At 44.6% G+C, this 19,529-nt stretch overlaps 1 protein-coding gene across 1 annotated transcript in view; it reads right to left on the bottom strand.

Annotated features, from left to right (window-relative positions):
- RNF150 (ring finger protein 150) overlaps positions 1-19,529 on the bottom strand; it is a 421,265-nt gene that overhangs the window by 172,512 nt on the left and 229,224 nt on the right. Inside the window, exon 2 of the mRNA XM_078676863.1 lies at positions 2,133-2,383. Coding sequence (XP_078532989.1) covers positions 2,133-2,383 — 251 coding nt within the window. The remainder of the gene's footprint in view (positions 1-2,132; positions 2,384-19,529) is intronic.

Here is a 19,529-nt window from a genome sequence, read left to right as displayed (position 1 = left end):
AGGTAGTGCCTGAGAAAGATCAAAAGACCCAATGGATGGACAGCTAGACTTGTTCTAACAAACGTGGTACTTTTACCCCTACCAAAATGTAGTATCACTTGACAACTGGGCCATTATAATTTCCAATAAGGTATAGACACACATCACAATCATTGGTTGTGTCTAACCCGGATTAGGTGAGGCTTAAAGAACATGAATTGATGTTAATAGAAAAGGCAAGATTTTGTGATGCAGTGCGACTGAGAAATCCACCCTACTGTACGTCGTTGTACTGACACAGACAGGGTTCACTCTTTGTTCCAGTTGATCCCAATACCAGATAACATGACCTATAGGATACAAATGTCTTTAACCTTTCATATTAGGATATCAAGAACAACCTATGCTCTGATGCGTCACATCCTTCATATAAGGTGTCCTCCCTGTAAGGTTGTATGTAAAAATGAAGAAACTATAAAACATAATTTATAAAAACGAATCCTAAATAATGAAATGCTACACTGACGAAAGGTTAGACTGAAGAATAAAATGAAGATTATGGAAAATCACTGTTTAAAATTAAAAACGTGCATTATGAATTTAAAAAAATAGGAGTTGGAGGAGGAGCCGTTAAGGATAGGATAAGTGTTATAAGTTGGAGCTAGAGTTTTATTTCACTTAATTCCTGTAACGTGTTACATCAGCTTTAAAAAGAAGAAAAAATATTGGATATTGAAAGTCTTAGGCAAATTAATGAAAACAAATATTCATTAGTCCATCACTTTTATTTGTAGTAGGGGTAAAGTTTGATAAGCTATTGCCACCCATATAGAATTAGTTCATAGGCATATACTTAGAAGGGTGTAAATGTGCGGCTTCCATCTCCGCTGTGCTCACCTATGGGACCATTAATATTGTCGCAATCTACCTATATGACACTTTACAGCCAAAGAGAGAATCTATGCATATAATCTGCTAGGTTTTAATTATTTCATTGCATTAACAGGTCAGATTTAGAATTTGAAGTAAATATAAATGCTCGTTGAAAGTTTCCATTCACTTCAGAAATATTTAGGATACTCCTAGCACTTTCACTGATATTTGCATAATTTCATCATTATGATGTTACTGGTGGTTAACTCCCACATCGGAATGATATCACTTTTAGGTAGGTCATTGAATATGTAATTATGTGCGACTATAATGTTCAAACACATGAGATTTCTGGTATGACGTTAGTTATAGCACATTTAAACCAGACACACCAAAAATTTCACTGATTTGAAGCAGCAGCATAAATATAGCAACAAGTGAATCATTGCTGGAAGTGCACAGGGGTTGAACAAGCAACATACTAACCAAGAGGTACGATGAGGAGTCTGATGCTTTCAACATGGAAGGTACTGTATCTCACCACCTCTTTGTGGCGATGAAATTATATTTTTGTCTTGATAAATTTAACAATAAACCACAGAGAGTCAATCCTGGCAAAGAGCGGAACAGGATGGAACACCACTAATTATAATGTTTGCTGAAAATGCTCTATGAAAATACCGTGCAGAGAACTAAATTATGATGTGGGCATATCTTGCAGCTTTGATTTCCTTAAACACACTAAAGCATTTTACAGACTGGTATCAGGAATCTAAATAGAAAGGAGCGAACTCAAATGTAAAGATGTTGACAATTCAAGGACTTTGTGAGCAGTGGATTAAAGTGCAAAAAACAAGAAATGAGTAAAAAAGGGAGAACTGGAAATGCATCCTGGTGGGGCCATTTTTGCTTTTAATATTTTCGTGCTAGACCACAAACAAAGTGCAGCATTGAGAAAACGATTTAGAGCACAACACATGCAAAATTATACTACAAATGACCACTCGGTAAAACCACCTTCCCTTTAGTAGTCATCTGACACCAACCAGCCCACCCCACTGTGCATTTTACATGAAACCTACTTCCTCTGCCCTTACACCCACAATCCACCCCTGTACCTGTAGCACAACAAGGTCCAAAAACACGAGTGATGAGGAGAGAATGAAATATCTTTCAATTGGGCCCAATCAGTATTTCAACATGGCGGTGGCCGCAGTACGTGGCAATGACCTCACAGGCCCGCCCAATGTGACAGAGCATGAAGAGAACATGGTCCTCACCTGGTTCCGGTCCCGCGCGTTTGCGTATCTGAACCTCTGGATGTAGTAGAAGACGAGCCAAGCGAGCGAAATGATCATCAGCACAATGAAGGAGATCGAAACAAACACAACGGAGGTACGGCTGACGTATTTCTGCAAGTTGCGAGTCCCAATAGTTATGTACATCATTACAGTGATATTTCTCTCGAGCAGGCCGACTATTTCTTTTCCTTTGGGCTCAGGGATCATAATTGCTACAATGTCATCAATACCTGTAGAAAAGACGGAGAAACAGAAGGAAAACTAGACTGAATAACGCTCAGCAATACAATGCATGGACATGTAATGAGGTACATTAATGAGTCTACATTTTTATTCATTGTGGTTCCCGTTACATTGCATTAATTTGTAACCAAATGCAAAATGAAAACCTCAGCCTCAAGAGTATGTTCCCTGGAGACGCATTGTTCATAACTACAGTTTGGAACCTCTTATGGACAACACTATGCGCCACTAACCTTGAGCCACAAAAAGGAGTTTCTGCAGCGGAGTCGTTTAGACATTCCAGGATGAAAGAAAATGCAAAAAACATATGCTCAGTTTAACATAACATTATCTCATGTATGTGACCTTTTTCCTTTAATACAGGAACACCACACCTAAAAATGTCGTCAGTATTGAAGTAAACAAGGGAGGAGGTAGACTTGGAATCTTTTAAGGTGGGCCATTGGTTATTGCCATCCTTTCGCCTTCAGCGTCCTTTTCTTCACATCTCCCCATACTTCTTGCCACCATTTCCACCTCACTGTCCAGTGTTTCGAAGCACTGTGAAGTGACTGAAAGATTGGATAATCTATTATATCTTGCACTTGGCACCTCAAGATTTTCTTAGCAGGGAAATGTTCTGCTCATAGCAAGCAAATAACTCAGGGAGTGGGCTATATCTCAATGAGAGTTAAGAAACATTCCAGCATGTTAGAAATTTAACACAGGCCTATATAGTAGTCTGTTTAAGGAGCATTTGGTAATGTAGAAAGTTGCAACATAACCCTGCTCCTCGCTGTTCATAGGAGCTCTAGATGGCAAACTGAAAACCATTCATTTTAGTGGGCTTTGTTTCAGCATAGTACGATATGCATCTTTTGTGCATTTTTAAATACCAGTTTGGTCATTTGTTAGAGGTTAGCTACGAGGGGGGGATGAGGAATTTGTTGTTACCTATTACTTTTCCGCAGATTACTTCTAATTGGAAAAAAGGCAAATAATGTATCACATAGACCACGGTGGAAAGGTGTATGCTATAATCACAGACTTGATAGAGCGCATGTTTCTTCCTTTGATTTAGCTGTTAAAAGAAATATATTATAGTCCCCAGTGTCTTCGTTTCTATAAAATCTTGAAATACAAATAAATATAGTTAGTAAAACACACGTTAGTTACAAAGATGTTCCTAAGCCACTTTGATTAGAAATTAGAATTACTACTCTTAAAGTTTTTTTCACACAAGGTTAGTTTACTTTTTGTAATCGAAATGGATGTTGCTATTCTTTTTAGTCAATTGTTACTTTTAATATTTTAAGTGTTAATGAATAATTTCTGATTATTACTATTTGTGGCACTTTAAGTTAGCATCTCTATAGCTCCCCTTTCCTTAGTTCCCCTTTATAAGCATTTTAAAATGATTTGTTTAGTATTAAAACATTAGAATGTTGAGCACTCCATTGCAGACAATGCAGTGCTCCGGGCTTCTACGGGCAAATAGAAGCCAGCAGAACAACTTTCTAATGCGGTTTTTCATTCACAGCTGCTGCTGTGAACAAATGCCTCTCGGGGCCTGAGGGGATTTAAATCCCCTCGGGCTCCGTGAGGCCTTTGTTTTTAGTAATTAGAACATTCTGACCTCTGGGGGCGGAATGTTCTAATAGCCTTTGAGCCCTTCTAACGGGCTCTACCGGCCATGAAAGGCCCGCTCCTTTGTTAAAGGCCCAAGCTGAAGGCCTTTAACGCTGGAGCGTGCCTTTAATGGCTGGTAGAGCCCGCTAGGTCAGGCTCTAAGGCTATAGTAACTTTTGGCTTGGATAATATTATTACACTCCAGCTTCCAGCCGAGGGCTATAAGAGCATTCCCCCCCACTGAAGGTAGTTGACAAAGGCCGTTCCGATGGAATGCGTTGTTCTGCACATATAAAGACTTGTGTATGGAATTGATGTGCCGCTTTCCTTCGTCGAGTTGAAGGAGGGGTGTGTGTGTGTGTGTGTTAGTTTGTGTGTTTTGGTCATGTCAAATATAGAATACAATAATATCAACAAGCCAAAATATCAGGACCAAATAGACTACAAGATAACAGAATATCATTAAGGTATGTGTGTATAAAGACACATCTATGGTCCTTGGAATGAAATATAGATACATATATATAGAGAAAATATCTGTGGAGTTTAGCATTGTAAACCTATACTTACCCATGTATACTCATAATGCTAATATTTTGGTAGTCGATAATATGGCCATGATATAGATTATATATATATATATATATATATATATATATATATATATATATATATATATAGTATAGTAATAAACCAAATTAAAAAAAACTGCTTAATCCTTATTACTTAGGAACTAGTTCATTGTGATACATAAGGGAAGGCATGTGTTCCATCAAGGTAGCATCCTGATCGCATCACGGACCGGAGAAAGCTTTCTGAACACTGCGGCAGGTATAAAATGAATTGGTGATTGGTGATCCTTTGACCAGGACAGTAAATCATGGCATCCTACTCCAACGGGGCTTCCAAAGGATAGCATTCTATCGGAGTAAGAGGTAAGAACTGATTGGGGACTTGTGTGTGAAGTAAAGCAATGCTGTACACATAGAACGCAAACCTGTTCGGTATTACATGTTCATGAACAAAACTGCAGAATTCACAAATGACAGCTACTGTGTTTTGCCACCAGCCGCATCACGATGAGTAGTGGGTTGTCCTCAAGGCCACGAGCAAGGAGGAGTGAGATCATAGCCTCTATTAGGTGCATCCTGCTGCACATGGAGATTGTTAACTATCAACAGTTAGAAACACTGCATCTGCATTAGCAAGGTCACAACAAATTGGCTGCATGCTGTGCTGAACTTCATTAGCAGAGCTGCAGAAGCACTTGAGATGACCGCCCGGGCGGCTCCTCCATTTGAGCGGAGGAGCGGCGCCCTACAAGCCCCAGATCTGAAAAAGAAAAGAGTAATAAAGTTTATTTATTACATTTTATTTTTCAGCAACCCATTCCAAACTAAGTGTCAGGGTGGGGCTAACGCTGTCGAGTGGCGGCAGCAGCAGGGAGTGGTGTGCTTTAAAATCCACATGTCTGTTTGGCAGGCCATCTTGGGGAGGCCAGCAAGATATGCACATTTTAAAGTTTTCTAACCTAGTTCTCTTAGACAGATGGGTTAGAGAAAGTGCAGGGCTCTTAGGAGCGCCGGGGAGCCCGATTGATTCAATCCTGGTGCTGATTTCATGCTGTGAAAGCAGCGCCAGGATAGGGTAGTGCAGTTTGCTGCATCAGGAGCTTCCTGGAAAACACCAGAGCGAGGAGGACGTTGCACTGTGGAGTTAAGTGAAATTGTCAAATTTTCTTTTTTTGGGCTCCCTCGCCCCCACCCCACTGCCCCCGGTAAAAGCCAGCCACCACTGTGAAAGAGTCCCTACATTCTCTTTACTTTGACATGATATATATATTGAATGCAGATGTCCTTGTTTTTACTATGGCAGGCAAGTATGCACTAAAATAATTGTTTTGCTGCACAATTTTAAACGTAAGAACCACAAATGAAACAATTTTACAAGATACATCACATAACGTAACACGCATTTTCCTTTGTTCTAGGCTACAAAATAGACAAGAGCCCTACTACTAGGAGTCTATCTAGCATAACTGGAAGTCTGAGGCCAAACTGCGGGATGCAGCATACTTCCTTGCATTTCTTCTAAGTTCATGTTACTGTAAAATTAATCTAAAAAAAGCAAAGGGAAAAAAACACATTTTGTTACTAGTCATCCTCTGATATCTTCAAAACTAATTTGACTCTCCTGTTGTAACAAGACATCCCCAACATTCATCTCAGCTTTACAATGCCCACCAGAGTTTGCGAGTAAGTCCCCGTTGAGGTTAATTTTATCCAAGTCCATAATCAACTGATTGAAACCAAACTATTTAGACTTCATGGTTTCCTTCTAAGATTCAGATGTGACTGTACTTCTTCTCCTTACTTAGCATGCTTTAAACACTGGTCAAGAGAAATTTACCATCAGAGGCCGCAACAACAAGGGGGACGTCTCTACTGAATGAATATACTAATCACATTTTAGGATACAAAATCTTGTTCCTTTAAGCTTAGTTGTTTTGCAACAGTATTACAAAACTCCTGCCGATATATTCCAGCTACTTCATTGTCCTCCCCAGACGATTACTGAGAATTTGCCCTGGTCTGTATGCCTAAAGAAAAGAAGTAACCGAGGCCTGCATTTCTTTCACAATGAGGTTCTATTATAGGACACCTAAACCCAGAATAGAGGAACATTCCCTTGCAAAACTCAAGGGCTTTGTGGAAAACTTTTCTTATGACACTAACATCCATTTAGGGATCCAACTTCACTGCTAAGGACAAAGTAAAAAAAATACAAAGTTGACCATGGCCCAGGATCCCAAAGTACCACATCACCCTAGTGCAGCCGTCTTCAAACTGTGGGGCGCGACCCCCAGGGGGGTCGTAGAGTTCTAGGAAGGGGGTCGCAGATTCCCCAGCTTTACTTGCCCCTGGAAAAAGACAGCTGGTCTCGCTAATTGAGATAGTTATCAGCTGCTTGCCTGAATGAAAGGCAGGCGGATCTCCCTTCTGTGCAAAGTGAGAATCGCTCGTAACTCCACTCATTCCTGTTTCAATGACATCCTCGTGCTCCAGTAATCTGTCAGTATTTCTACACTTTGGGGCGTTCATCTCTCTCCTGACATACCATAATAGATGTTAAAAATACCGCACAGCCAGCATAGCTAAAACAAATGCATCACACCAACAATCCAAACCATGGCATCCAACAAATGCATTACACCAACAATCCAAACCATGGCATCCAAGAAAGCTTCTCTTCTGCACGCAAAACATGTAAAACAGTATAGTCGGAACTGCGTCCTCTAATATCGAGGCATCCTGACCTTGCTCTTGACATCTGATGTGAATATTGGAGCTGAGCAGGCCGCGGATACAGCCAGTACAGGAAAAACAGGTCTGTATGTGGCAAGATTCCACTGTGAGCTGTTACAACTCACTCTTTCATCCTTCCAAGGTCGATAATTCAACTGAGTTTCAATTAGTTGATATGGGCAGACCTAAAGCTAGCACTAAAATTCATTAGTAACTTTACGAGTCATTTTAGCTGAGACCTGTAGGTCGACTAGAGATGAAGCTGTGGGACTGAAGGATGGATGGGTACCCATTTAGGTGGGAGATTTTGGGGCAGAAGAGGGAGAGTTGTGTTCCGTGATTTTAGTAAGGAGCCAGCAAGGCTTTAGTCAAAATAACAATGTTTCCAGTGAAAGTGGTTCATCTCTTTCCTGCTTAGGACTTATCAGCCTGGAAATCCATCTTTCTAGTTTGGAATTTTAAAAGTTTGCGTTTCCCAGGACAGTATTTGCGTTTCTCATTTGTGCGAGTGCATGGCCACTTCAACCGTGTACAGACCAGCACAGTAATTGTAAATTTGCCACAATTTAAGGTTGACTACAGTAGTTCCATTCTTTTGCTTGCCATTGTTCTATTTATTCTGTTGATGTGCTGGTTTGTGTGAGATAAATTAGCAGTTTGTAAGTAGCTGTTACAAGGGTAACATTTGCTCAAATTGTAATATTAATCCTGTTCAATAGGGTTATTAGACTTTTTCCAAAAGTGGCTGCCAATCTTTTTTGGACGTTCTATTGTGTTTGTTTTTGGGTGTCCCATTTCTAAATGAGAACTGTGAATCCTGCGCGTCCTTACAGGATGCCATGTAATATTTAGGGGTACAAAAGGGGGTGGTGATGGACGGAGCATCTGAATCAATCAAACACTCACACCCAGTCAAAAGATCTGGGTTTAATCCATCACCGTTCTTTAGCCCACTCTGTCACCCCAGTTCAGACATAGCTATATGCAAATCAGTCTGACCCTGTGCCTCATGGGAACAGTCCAGCCCGAACTGCCATGCCATGTCTTCCCTGGATCGGAAACAAGCTTCCGAGGACCGGTTTCTGGCATTCCAGCCGTCTTCAGCCCGGCTTGCTTGAATCCAGTGGCAAAGTGAGCAAGGGACTCACGTCTGAGCATACCCTGCCACACTTATGGCGGCCAAAAGCGGTACAAAAGAGGGTGGTGATGGACGGAGCATCTGAATCAATCAAACACTCACACCCAGTCAAAGGTTCTGGGTTTAATCCATCACCGTTCTTTAGCCCACTCTGTCACCCCAGTTCAGACATGGCTATATGCAAATCAGTCTGACCCTGTGCCTCATGGGAACAGTCCAGCCCGAACTGCCATGCCATGTCTTCCCTGGATCGGAAACAAGCTTCCGAGGACCGGTTTCTGGCATTCCAGCCGTCTTCAGCCCGGCTTGCTTGAATCCAGTGGCAAAGTGAGCAAGGGACTCACGTCTGAGCATACCCTGCCACACTTATTGCGCCCAAAAGCGGTACAAAAGGGGGTGGTGATGGACTGTAATATTTAGGGGCATGATTCTTATTTGCCGCAAATTTGCTCTTGTTGCAGGAGTTTGTAGAGGCAAAATATGACCAGTTAAGGATAGCACATTTGCAAGATGGGTTATATGGGTAAAAGTTGTTAGGAGCATGCCTGTGTCTTTCTCCAAAATAAAACTAATATATTTCAAGCTCTCCTGGTACTGTGTTGTGCTGAGCTTATTTTTAAGTTCTGCTATACACATGATTCCATAAATACAAGCCTTTCTTCACCCTTCCCTCATGTATCCTTCCTAGACTCATGCAATACCTCCTCTTTCTCCCTAATCCACTTCTAGACTCTTGCCCCTCGATCTCTTTTTTACTCATCCCAAACCTCCTAATGTTATGATCTCCAAATACACACATTTTAGACCCTTCCCTCTTCTATTCCTCCACTATCCTTTTCAATCCAACTAACAGACTCATACGTCCACAGCTCAAATTCATTTAGTATTTCCCGATACTAATTCACCACTAATCCTTTTTGGGTTCTGAATAGCGTTCACTCACCGAAAAGCACCTTGACGCCTTGTCAGGGTAGTAAGCACTATATCAATGGAATTACAAGTCAAGGGCCCTTCTCTTCCAGTAAAACACACAAGGTGAATATGGCTGGGTTCAAACTGGAATGGCCTGGTGAGCACAAAACAATGGATCTAGGCCCAGATCTCTGTACTGGGGTGAATGTATGACATTGTTCTGCATTCTGGCCATCAACTGTTGTTTTTGCATTTGTCACCCAGAGTGGACGGGTATGCTCAGACGTGAGTCCCGTGCTCTCCATGCCACTGGAATCAAGCTATCCTGGCTGATGAGGGCTGAAAGCCCAAACCGGTCCTATGATGCTTGTTTGCAGTCCAAGGAGGACCTAGCTTGGCAGTTTGTTCTGGACTGTTCCCTTGGGGCACAGGGTCAAGACTGATTTGCATATGGCTTTGTTCAAACTGGATTGGCATGGTGAGCAAAAAACGATGGATTTAGGGCCCAGATCGCTGTACTGGGGTGAATGTATGACATTGTTCTGCATTATGTCCATCAACTGTTGTTTTCGCCCTTCTTTTCCAGTGACAGTACCACCTACCCCCTACTGTCACGATCAACAGCCCATGCCCTTTGCCTGGCTGCCCTCCAAGGAGTCTCTAGACATGCTCCAAGGAGTCTGTAGACATGCTCTGCACGCATGAGACATTTATAGGTCCTTAATTCCCAAGTCAAAGGTCCCTTCCATCTGTCCCACTTCCACCTTCAATCACTCACCCGATGCCAGACTGCCCTCTGAGGGGCATTTAGATGTGCTCTGCATGTTCCAGTCGTCCATAGGCCAGCCCTTCATTCCCAAGTCAAGGGTCCCTTCCATCTGCACCACTTACACCCTCAGTCACCCAGGTCCGAGGCCAGGTTTCCCTCCGAGGAGTCTGCAGACATGCTCTACATGACCAAGCGACCACAGGTTACCTCTTTCCCTTTGGGGCTTGGAACCGCTAGCCCCAAGTCAGCACAGTGCCAAAGAAAACAGGAGGACTAGCCACCCTGGGCTATTGTGCTTGGCTTAACTTATGATCCAGAATGTTACCACAAAGGAGAACAAGGCAAACAAACACTCTCACACACTATAAACATGTCTATTTGAAATTGGAATGCTCAGCTAAAACAGTTTCAATGATTTAATCTGGAAAGGAATGATTACAAGTAAAATAAAGTGCCGCAATAATGCTGCTAAATTTAAATTTTTCTGACTCTAAGTTTTAATTTTTGTGGCGCTAAATTTTCAAATCTATGCCACAATATCCTGGGTGGTCTGATCAAGGAGGAGTTCCATGGGCTTTGCGTGGTGTTCCCACGCAAAGCCCATGGATTTTGATGCTGCCCCCTATTTACAAAATCACGTAAACCTGGGGCAGCTCCAAAAACTGATGCCTCTCCAGCAGAAGCGTAACTAGGAGAAATGTTTTCATTTCTACTTGGTTTTTTCTTTCATCTTTACATGTGTGTTGCATTCTGCAGCTCACATTGAAATAGGAAAACGCCCCTCAGGATTGTTTTGGTGAAGGAAGGTGCCTCTTCCCGTACAAAACAATCTTGCTACATTGGTGCTAGGCAGCAACTTGTGAAGGGAAAAGGACTGGAATGTGCCGTATTTCATAAGAAGGTCAGAAAGGAAAAAAACACGGGAAACGTGCCAAAGGCTGCCAGGTCTAACAGGGGCATTTATGGTTGTCGATAGATGCTGGTGATGAGGAGAACCAGTTTCTAGAAAATGTTTTTGGAGGGGGTCCTTACGTCTAAAAAGGTTTGACAAGGGGGTCTCGACATCAAAAAGTTTGAAGACCACTGCCCTAGTGCAAGAGTAATGACTATCCTCACTCATTAAACAGTTTGGCATTTTCTGTCTTTAATTGCACTTGGCTACGGCCCTTCTTCGTCCCAAGAGCACTTTTTAGTGTACATTTGTTAAATTTTGAGAATAGTTTGTCTTTTTCCCTGAATGTGGGAATTGTGGATAACCTTATACAGGTATTATGTACACTGAGGTTGAATACTATAACACACATGGTACTGGTAAAAAAAAAAAAGAAAATTACCCTTGGGCCATTGGGGACAGCCCATCACTCACACAACTGAACGTGGCAGCCATGGAAACGCATGTCTACAGTTACATAGGCAAGAGAATCTGGAGGCATCTTCTCCAATACCTGGCTAACGATCTTTAAAGAAGTCCCAATCCTGAGACGATACGAAAACTACAAAAAGTAGATCACCCATAACTGATAGAATACTACACACTAAATATAAAATAACAGAACATTATCTGAAACAGTAATCAGATGACTTTTAAACTTTTGTAAAGCCATAACCTGCGTTGAACCGTTTGAATCATTATCCATTTCATTGTGATTTGAGGGGGGGGAAGGTGTTGGGTAATGGTGCTGCAAGTGAGAAGGTGTAAAATGGTGGCTGAGTCTCCGTCAATGCTGTCCTTTTTTCTTTTACACAAGAATAAAACTGCTCGAATAAACTCTATTAAAATAAATGTACAATTGTTGGACATGATCAAATGGCACTGTACAAAGTAGCAGGAAATTAAGAATATGAAAGCTTTCAAGTAGTGATTTGCTGTGGTTAACTCAGAATCAAAGATTCCTTAACCTACTTTCCCTGGCGCATGACATTAATTTTTTCAGTCATCTTTTGCAATGCCACTTGCTTTCTAGCATTTGCCTACACAGAAAAAGCTATTATGAACAGTAGGGTTCTGAGGAATTAAGGGGTACAGGATAAAAACGAGAACATACATATCTCTCTCGTGGATATGGAGATACATGTGTGCTGGTGATTCTTGCTGCACATGGAAATTTTCTGAGTTATCCGTTACGCGGGGGCCAAGAAAAAAGGGCAGGGGGTCAAAAAAGTGTGATTCCCATGTTAATTCCCATAGGAGTTTTGAACACAACTACAGCCCGAACCGCTGGACTGATATACACCAAATTTTGCAGAAAGATAGATTTTGTTATGCAGATTATGCATTTTGTACATATGGTGTACATCCATTTAGTAGCTGTTGAGAAACTTAAGAGAATAAAGTTAGTGATATCAGTAGCCGCGACAACTGCGCAAATAATACCGAGCTCGTGCAGAGAAATGCAGAGCTCTGGTTGGCTACTAACACTTAAACCAGGAAGTGTTGGCAGCCTTCTTGGGACTCTGCTTCAGCCGAGTCAAAACAAAAAAAGAAAAAGGGTTGGGTAGCAATACCCTGGCCCCCAAGCCTTGGTCTTGAGGTCCCACAACGGCTTAAAAGCATTAAAAAACAAATGCAGTAAACTCGTGGGAAAAATATACATATATATATATATATATATATATATATATATATATATATATATACATATATATATATATACATATATATATATATACATATATATATATATATATATATATATATATATATATTAAAAAATAAACAAGCACGTGCCCCTGCACTTTGTTTTAGATAACCCCCGGGTGGACCAGGTCCTGGGGGCATACCATAAAAATAGGAGTGGGCGCAAAGGACCCCCCTTCTAGGGCTTATGAAAGCCCAAGGGACCAACACCACTCCGGGACATTACTTTTTATGTAAGAGGCGGTACTCATGCAGCACTCCTGCACCCCAGGGACCACCGACTCCCGGGGAAACTTAAAAATATGTATGTGGCAGGCCCGTTGGACCCATCCACGCCATGGGGAACACCACTTCCCCACGGCTAAACAGCAACTTAATGTGGGGCGCGTGGGTCACACCCAAAAACTGCCACCTCCCTGAGGCAATTCATTCGGGGGGGCACCACATCTAAAGGGTTAAGTACTGCAATGAACGGGAGCTGCGCGGTCCCCTCTCATGGAACCATAGATGGCCCTGGGGACCGCCTCCCCTTAAGACTGGCTCCTGCTTTGTCCCGGGTTGCCCAACCCCAGGATATAGTTTGCTGTGGCTTGGCCGGAGCTTTAACCATGCCCGCCATGTCACAGCAAACACTTCGCTTTCAGCAAGTGAGAGCTGTGAAAACGCGCTTGCTTGCTGGAAGAGGAGCTTTTATCCGTTTCCCTGACCGCTGTCAAGCGAGTAGGGAAATAGACGAATGCTTTCACACACAGGGAACTGTATGTTTAGCAGCTCCCTGTGTATGAAAGCAATGCTGGCTCCCACATGAGCCGAGGAGCCGCCAGGGACCTAGGGGACCTTCATGAATGGGTGTGTAAGTGAGCATATGGGTGAGTGAGTGGGTGCGTCAGTTGTGTATGGGTCAGTAAATGGGTGTGTGCGACGTTGTATGGATGAGTGTGAGAGAGGTTGTATGGGAGAGTACCTGCTTGTCCCAGTTAATTGTATAGGTGAGTGAGTACATGTGTTACTGTATGTATGACTAAGTGAATGGGTGTATGAGTGACTGTGTAGGTGTGTGAGTAGCTGTATGTGTGACTGATTAACTGTGTGAGTGGCTGTATTGGAGTATGAATGGGTGTGTGTCTAGATGGGCGAGTCCCTGTATAGGTCAGTGAGTAGGTGCATGAGTGGCTGTTTGAGATATGGTTACCTTAGTGCCTTTTTGGGCGAGTTGATGGGAGTGGCTCTATGGCTCAGTAAGTAGGTGTGTGTGTGTATAGGTCTGTGAATGGGCATGTCAGTGGTTCTGTCGGAGTGGGTGTTTAAGATGTATTATAGGAGTGTAAGTGAGTGGTTCTGTGGTTGATATTAGCAGTGATGAAGATATTTGAGATTTCATCAGTGATGTCACTAGCCATGGCATGATTGATGTAATATGCGACGTCATAAGCAGTGCATTGCGGAGGCATAAGTTATACTTAGCTCAGCTAACTAGAAAACCTACATTTCTCTGGCTTCGTACAAGTGAAATCTGAGCCCAGGTTCCACTCAAAACACACCGGGTCAGTTTTTCAGTTGACAGAAAGCCAAATATAAATACAGTATTAAAAAATGTATATTTAGTTTTATTCGATTGGTTCAAAGGGATATATACATAAATACTCTATTGTCATTAAAAACAAGACATGATAAAACAAATTAAAAAACTGCAAAGATAATTAAAAGGCGTTTCGAAGGGTTAAACAGGTCCAACCTCCTTCTTCAGGCTTGCTACTAGTTTGTTCCAACACTGTTATTAAGATATGCACAGGTCGATCTCCATATAAAAAGGATCTCTTGATCATGAGTCTCTCCTTCCAATGCTAAATGTCATGTAAGCAAAAGGGCCACTACCATGTAGATTTTGCAGCAGGGACACGTCTCCAATCAATCCACACCCAATAAAATTGGCAAGCAGGACTTATTCGTAAGAGTGGTCTCAGAAATCTCAGGCCTCACTTGATGCAGAGTGCTACCCCTTAATTTATTCGGTAAAGCCCATATACTTCTATCTTCCTTTAGATTGTGAGTGTTGCAATTTTGGCGTTATTTGCGTAACTGGGATTTAAAAATCACCTGCATAAACGCCAAAGTCGTTTGAGAGAGTTAGGGCTTTACTTACTTACTTACTTACTTACTTACACACACCCCCCCCCGCCACCAATTGAAGTAGCACTCAAGCAACAGAGAAGGTTTGACCCGTAACCTTTATTGTTCGGTACAAACTGCACACGTAGGTGGGCGGGATATGCAGAAACTTCGAATCACCTGACGCGTTTCAATTACTATTTTCCTCAGAGGCTTCCACCGAAGTTTTCGTGCGGCACTCCCACATGGCTGTAGGATGGTGGAGCAAACTGCAAATCCCAACATGCAATAGTTCGACCATGCCGAAGCACTTGAACTCACTCCAATAAAGAAGCTTCACTTTGTTCCCCTACCGAGGCCTCTGCCTTTTTCTTTGGAGGAGGGTTATTTGGACACATTTTGCACCGCGATCCAGCAGCGTGCTTACAGAGGCCCCTACACTCAAGCTGGCCTGGTCATCGTTGGCGCTGTTTCTGCCTCGGCAGAAGCTTTCCTTTGTTCCGTGGTAACGGAAGAACCAGGCCCACCACTCCATGCAGGAAGAAGAGAAGCGGTGTCGGAGTCACGGAACTCCGCATTGGGCTTAGCACACTGCTGCACTTGCCCCTGTGGACATTACACCGGACTACTGTGGTTGTGTAGTTTGGGGACACGAGGAGCTTCACTGTTGTGGAGGGCAGTGCGGGTCATTGGGAGAGAGCCGCTCGAAGGATCTGCAGTTTCCGCAACTTTGCGGCCGACCATGCCGAACTATTGCATGTTGGGATTTGCAGTTTGCTCCACCATCCTACAGCCACAGCAGGTGATACTGATCTCCGCTCAAGGGTGGAGCTTAATAGAACTGTTTTAACTGGGGCAGTAACCTTTGGCAGCACTTGAACTCACCCCCCCGTTACACACTGGGCGCTGAAGAGGCCACACGGCCGAAATGCATACGCCCGCCTATCTGCAATAAAGAAGCTTCACTTTGTTCCCCTACCGAGGCCTCTGCCTTTTTCTTTGGATATATATATATATATATCTATATATCTATAGATATATATATATATAGATATAGATATCCATCCAAACAGGCACCCAAGTTGAAGGAAACCACACGAGGATAAGTTGAAAGCTCACTTTAATGGTAGGTAACCTGCCAGCAAGAACCATCCTGGAAGCAATGTTCAAATAAAATCGCCAGACGCGTTTCGAGGTTGACCCTCTCTTCAGTGGCGTTGTTGCATACTAACGGTGAAGGCGCAGTTTGTAGTTGCATCACCTGCTACGATGGGCGTGGCCTCACACCGAGGCTTTCTGGGTGATGTAGTGTTTTTTTCAATCCCCAGTGGGCGCGCCTCCAGAGTTTCTCACTCGCAACCATCTCTTGTGCTAAAGTCCAGAGCGGGACCTGCCCCGCTTTGTGGTTGCATACCGGAGCTTGAACTGGCTCCCCCCCTGTGTAAGGTCACCAATTCTCCTCGTCCAAATGGAACAGCACTCCGTGGCACTGTCGAAGACCCGCAGCAGCGGTGGGCTTGCCTTCGCGACCGAGCAGGCCGCTGTAAATCCATCCAAACAGGCACCCAAGTTGAAGGAAACCACACGAGGATAAGTTGAAAGCTCACTTTAATGGTAGGTAACCTGCCAGCAGGAACCATCCTGGAAGCAATGTTCAAATAAAATCGCCAGACGCGTTTCGAGGTTGACCCTCTCTTCAGTGGCGTTGTTGCATACTAACGGTGAAGGCGCAGTTTGTAGTTGCATCACCTGCTACGATGGGCGTGGCCTCACACCGAGGCTTTCTGGGTGATGTAGTGTTTTTTTCAATCCCCAGTGGGCGCGCCTCCAGAGTTTCTCACTCGCAACCATCTCTTGTGCTAAAGTCCAGAGCGGGACCTGCCCCGCTTTGTGGTTGCATACCGGAGCTTGAACTGGCTCCCCCCCTGTGTAAGGGCACCAATTCTCCTCGTCCAAATGGAACAGCACTCCGTGGCACTGTCGAAGACCCGCAGCAGCGGTGGGCTTGCCTTCGCGACCGAGCAGGCCGCTGTAAATCCATCCAAACAGGCACCCAAGTTGAAGGAAACCACACGAGGATAAGTTGAAAGCTCACTTTAATGGTAGGTAACCTGCCAGCAGGAACCATCCTGGAAGCAATGTTCAAATAAAATCGCCAGACGCGTTTCGAGGTTGACCCTCTCTTCAGTGGCGTTGTTGCATACTAACGGTGAAGGCGCAGTTTGTAGTTGCATCACCTGCTACGATGGGCGTGGCCTCACACCGAGGCTTTCTGGGTGATGTAGTGTTTTTTTCAATCCCCAGTGGGCGCGCCTCCAGAGTTTCTCACTCGCAACCATCTCTTGTGCTAAAGTCCAGAGCGGGACCTGCCCCGCTTTGTGGTTGCATACCGGAGCTTGAACTGGCTCCCCCCCTGTGTAAGGTCACCAATTCTCCTCGTCCAAATGGAACAGCACTCCGTGGCACTGTCGAAGACCCGCAGCAGCGGTGGGCTTGCCTTCGCGACCAAGCAGGCCGCTGTAAATCCATCCAAACAGGCACCCAAGTTGAAGGAAACCACACGAGGATAAGTTGAAAGCTCACTTTAATGGTAGGTAACCTGCCAGCAGGAACCATCCTGGAAGCAATGTTCAAATAAAATCGCCAGACGCGTTTCGAGGTTGACCCTCTCTTCAGTGGCGTTGTTGCATACTAACGGTGAAGGCGCAGTTCGTAGTTGCATCACCTGCTACGATGGGCGTGGCCTCACACCGAGGCTTTCTGGGTGATGTAGTGTTTTTTTCAATCCCCAGTGGGCGCGCCTCCAGAGTTTCTCACTCGCAACCATCTCTTGTGCTAAAGTCCAGAGCGGGACCTGCCCCGCTTTGTGGTTGCATACCGGAGCTTGAACTGGCTCCCCCCCTGTGTAAGGTCACCAATTCTCCTCGTCCAGATGGAACAGCACTCCGTGGCACTGTCGAAGACCCGCAGCAGCGGTGGGCTTGCCTTCGCGACCGAGCAGGCCGCTGTAAATCCATCCAAACAGGCACCCAAGTTGAAGGAAACCACACGAGGATAAGTTGAAAGCTCACTTTAATGGTAGGTAACCTGCCAGCAGGAACCATCCTGGAAGCAATGTTCAAATAAAATCGCCAGACGCGTTTCGAGGTTGACCCTCTCTTCAGTGGCGTTGTTGCATACTAACGGTGAAGGCGCAGTTTGTAGTTGCATCACCTGCTACGATGGGCGTGGCCTCACACCGAGGCTTTCTGGGTGATGTAGTGTTTTTTTCAATCCCCAGTGGGCGCGCCTCCAGAGTTTCTCACTCGCAACCATCTCTTGTGCTAAAGTCCAGAGCGGGACCTGCCCCGCTTTGTGGTTGCATACCGGAGCTTGAACTGGCTCCCCCCCTGTGTAAGGTCACCAATTCTCCTCGTCCAAATGGAACAGCACTCCGTGGCACTGTTGAAGACCCGCAGCAGCGGTGGGCTTGCCTTCGCAACAACGCCACTGAAGAGAGGGTCAACCTCGAAACGCGTCTGGCGATTTTATTTGAACATTGCTTCCAGGATGGTTCCTGCTGGCAGGTTACCTACCATTAAAGTGAGCTTTCAACTTATCCTCGTGTGGTTTCCTTCAACTTGGGTGCCTGTTTGGATGGATTTACAGCGGCCTGCTCGGTCGCGAAGGCAAGCCCACCGCTGCTGCGGGTCTTCGACAGTGCCACGGAGTGCTGTTCCATTTGGACGAGGAGAATTGGTGACCTTACACAGGGGGGGAGCCAGTTCAAGCTCCGGTATGCAACCACAAAGCGGGGCAGGTCCCGCTCTGGACTTTAGCACAAGAGATGGTTGCGAGTGAGAAACTCTGGAGGCGCGCCCACTGGGGATTGAAAAAAACACTACATCACCCAGAAAGCCTCGGTGTGAGGCCACGCCCATCGTAGCAGGTGATGCAACTACAAACTGCGCCTTCACCGTTAGTATGCCTCGGTGTGAGGCCACGCCCATCGTAGCAGGTGATGCAACTACAAACTGCGCCTTCACCGTTAGTATGCAACAACGCCACTGAAGAGAGGGTCAACCTCGAAACGCGTCTGGCGATTTTATTTGAACATTGCTTCCAGGATGGTTCCTGCTGGCAGGTTACCTACCATTAAAGTGAGCTTTCAACTTATCCTCGTGTGGTTTCCTTCAACTTGGGTGCCTGTTTGGATGGATTTACAGCGGCCTGCTCGGTCGCGAAGGCAAGCCCACCGCTGCTGCGGGTCTTCGACAGTGCCACGGAGTGCTGTTCCATTTGGACGAGGAGAATTGGTGACCTTACACAGGGGGGGAGCCAGTTCAAGCTCCGGTATGCAACCACAAAGCGGGGCAGGTCCCGCTCTGGACTTTAGCACAAGAGATGGTTGCGAGTGAGAAACTCTGGAGGCGCGCCCACTGGGGATTGAAAAAAACACTACATCACCCAGAAAGCCTCGGTGTGAGGCCACGCCCATCGTAGCAGGTGATGCAACTACAAACTGCGCCTTCACCGTTAGTATGCAACAACGCCACTGAAGAGAGGGTCAACCTCGAAACGCGTCTGGCGATTTTATTTGAACATTGCTTCCAGGATGGTTCCTGCTGGCAGGTTACCTACCATTAAAGTGAGCTTTCAACTTATCCTCGTGTGG

This window comes from Lissotriton helveticus, chromosome 2_1 (genome assembly GCF_964261635.1).
Source record: "Lissotriton helveticus chromosome 2_1, aLisHel1.1, whole genome shotgun sequence".
NCBI lineage: Eukaryota > Metazoa > Chordata > Amphibia > Caudata > Salamandridae > Lissotriton > Lissotriton helveticus.
Note: the sequence above shows the minus strand (reverse complement) of the source record. Positions and strands in the feature narration are given on the sequence as shown.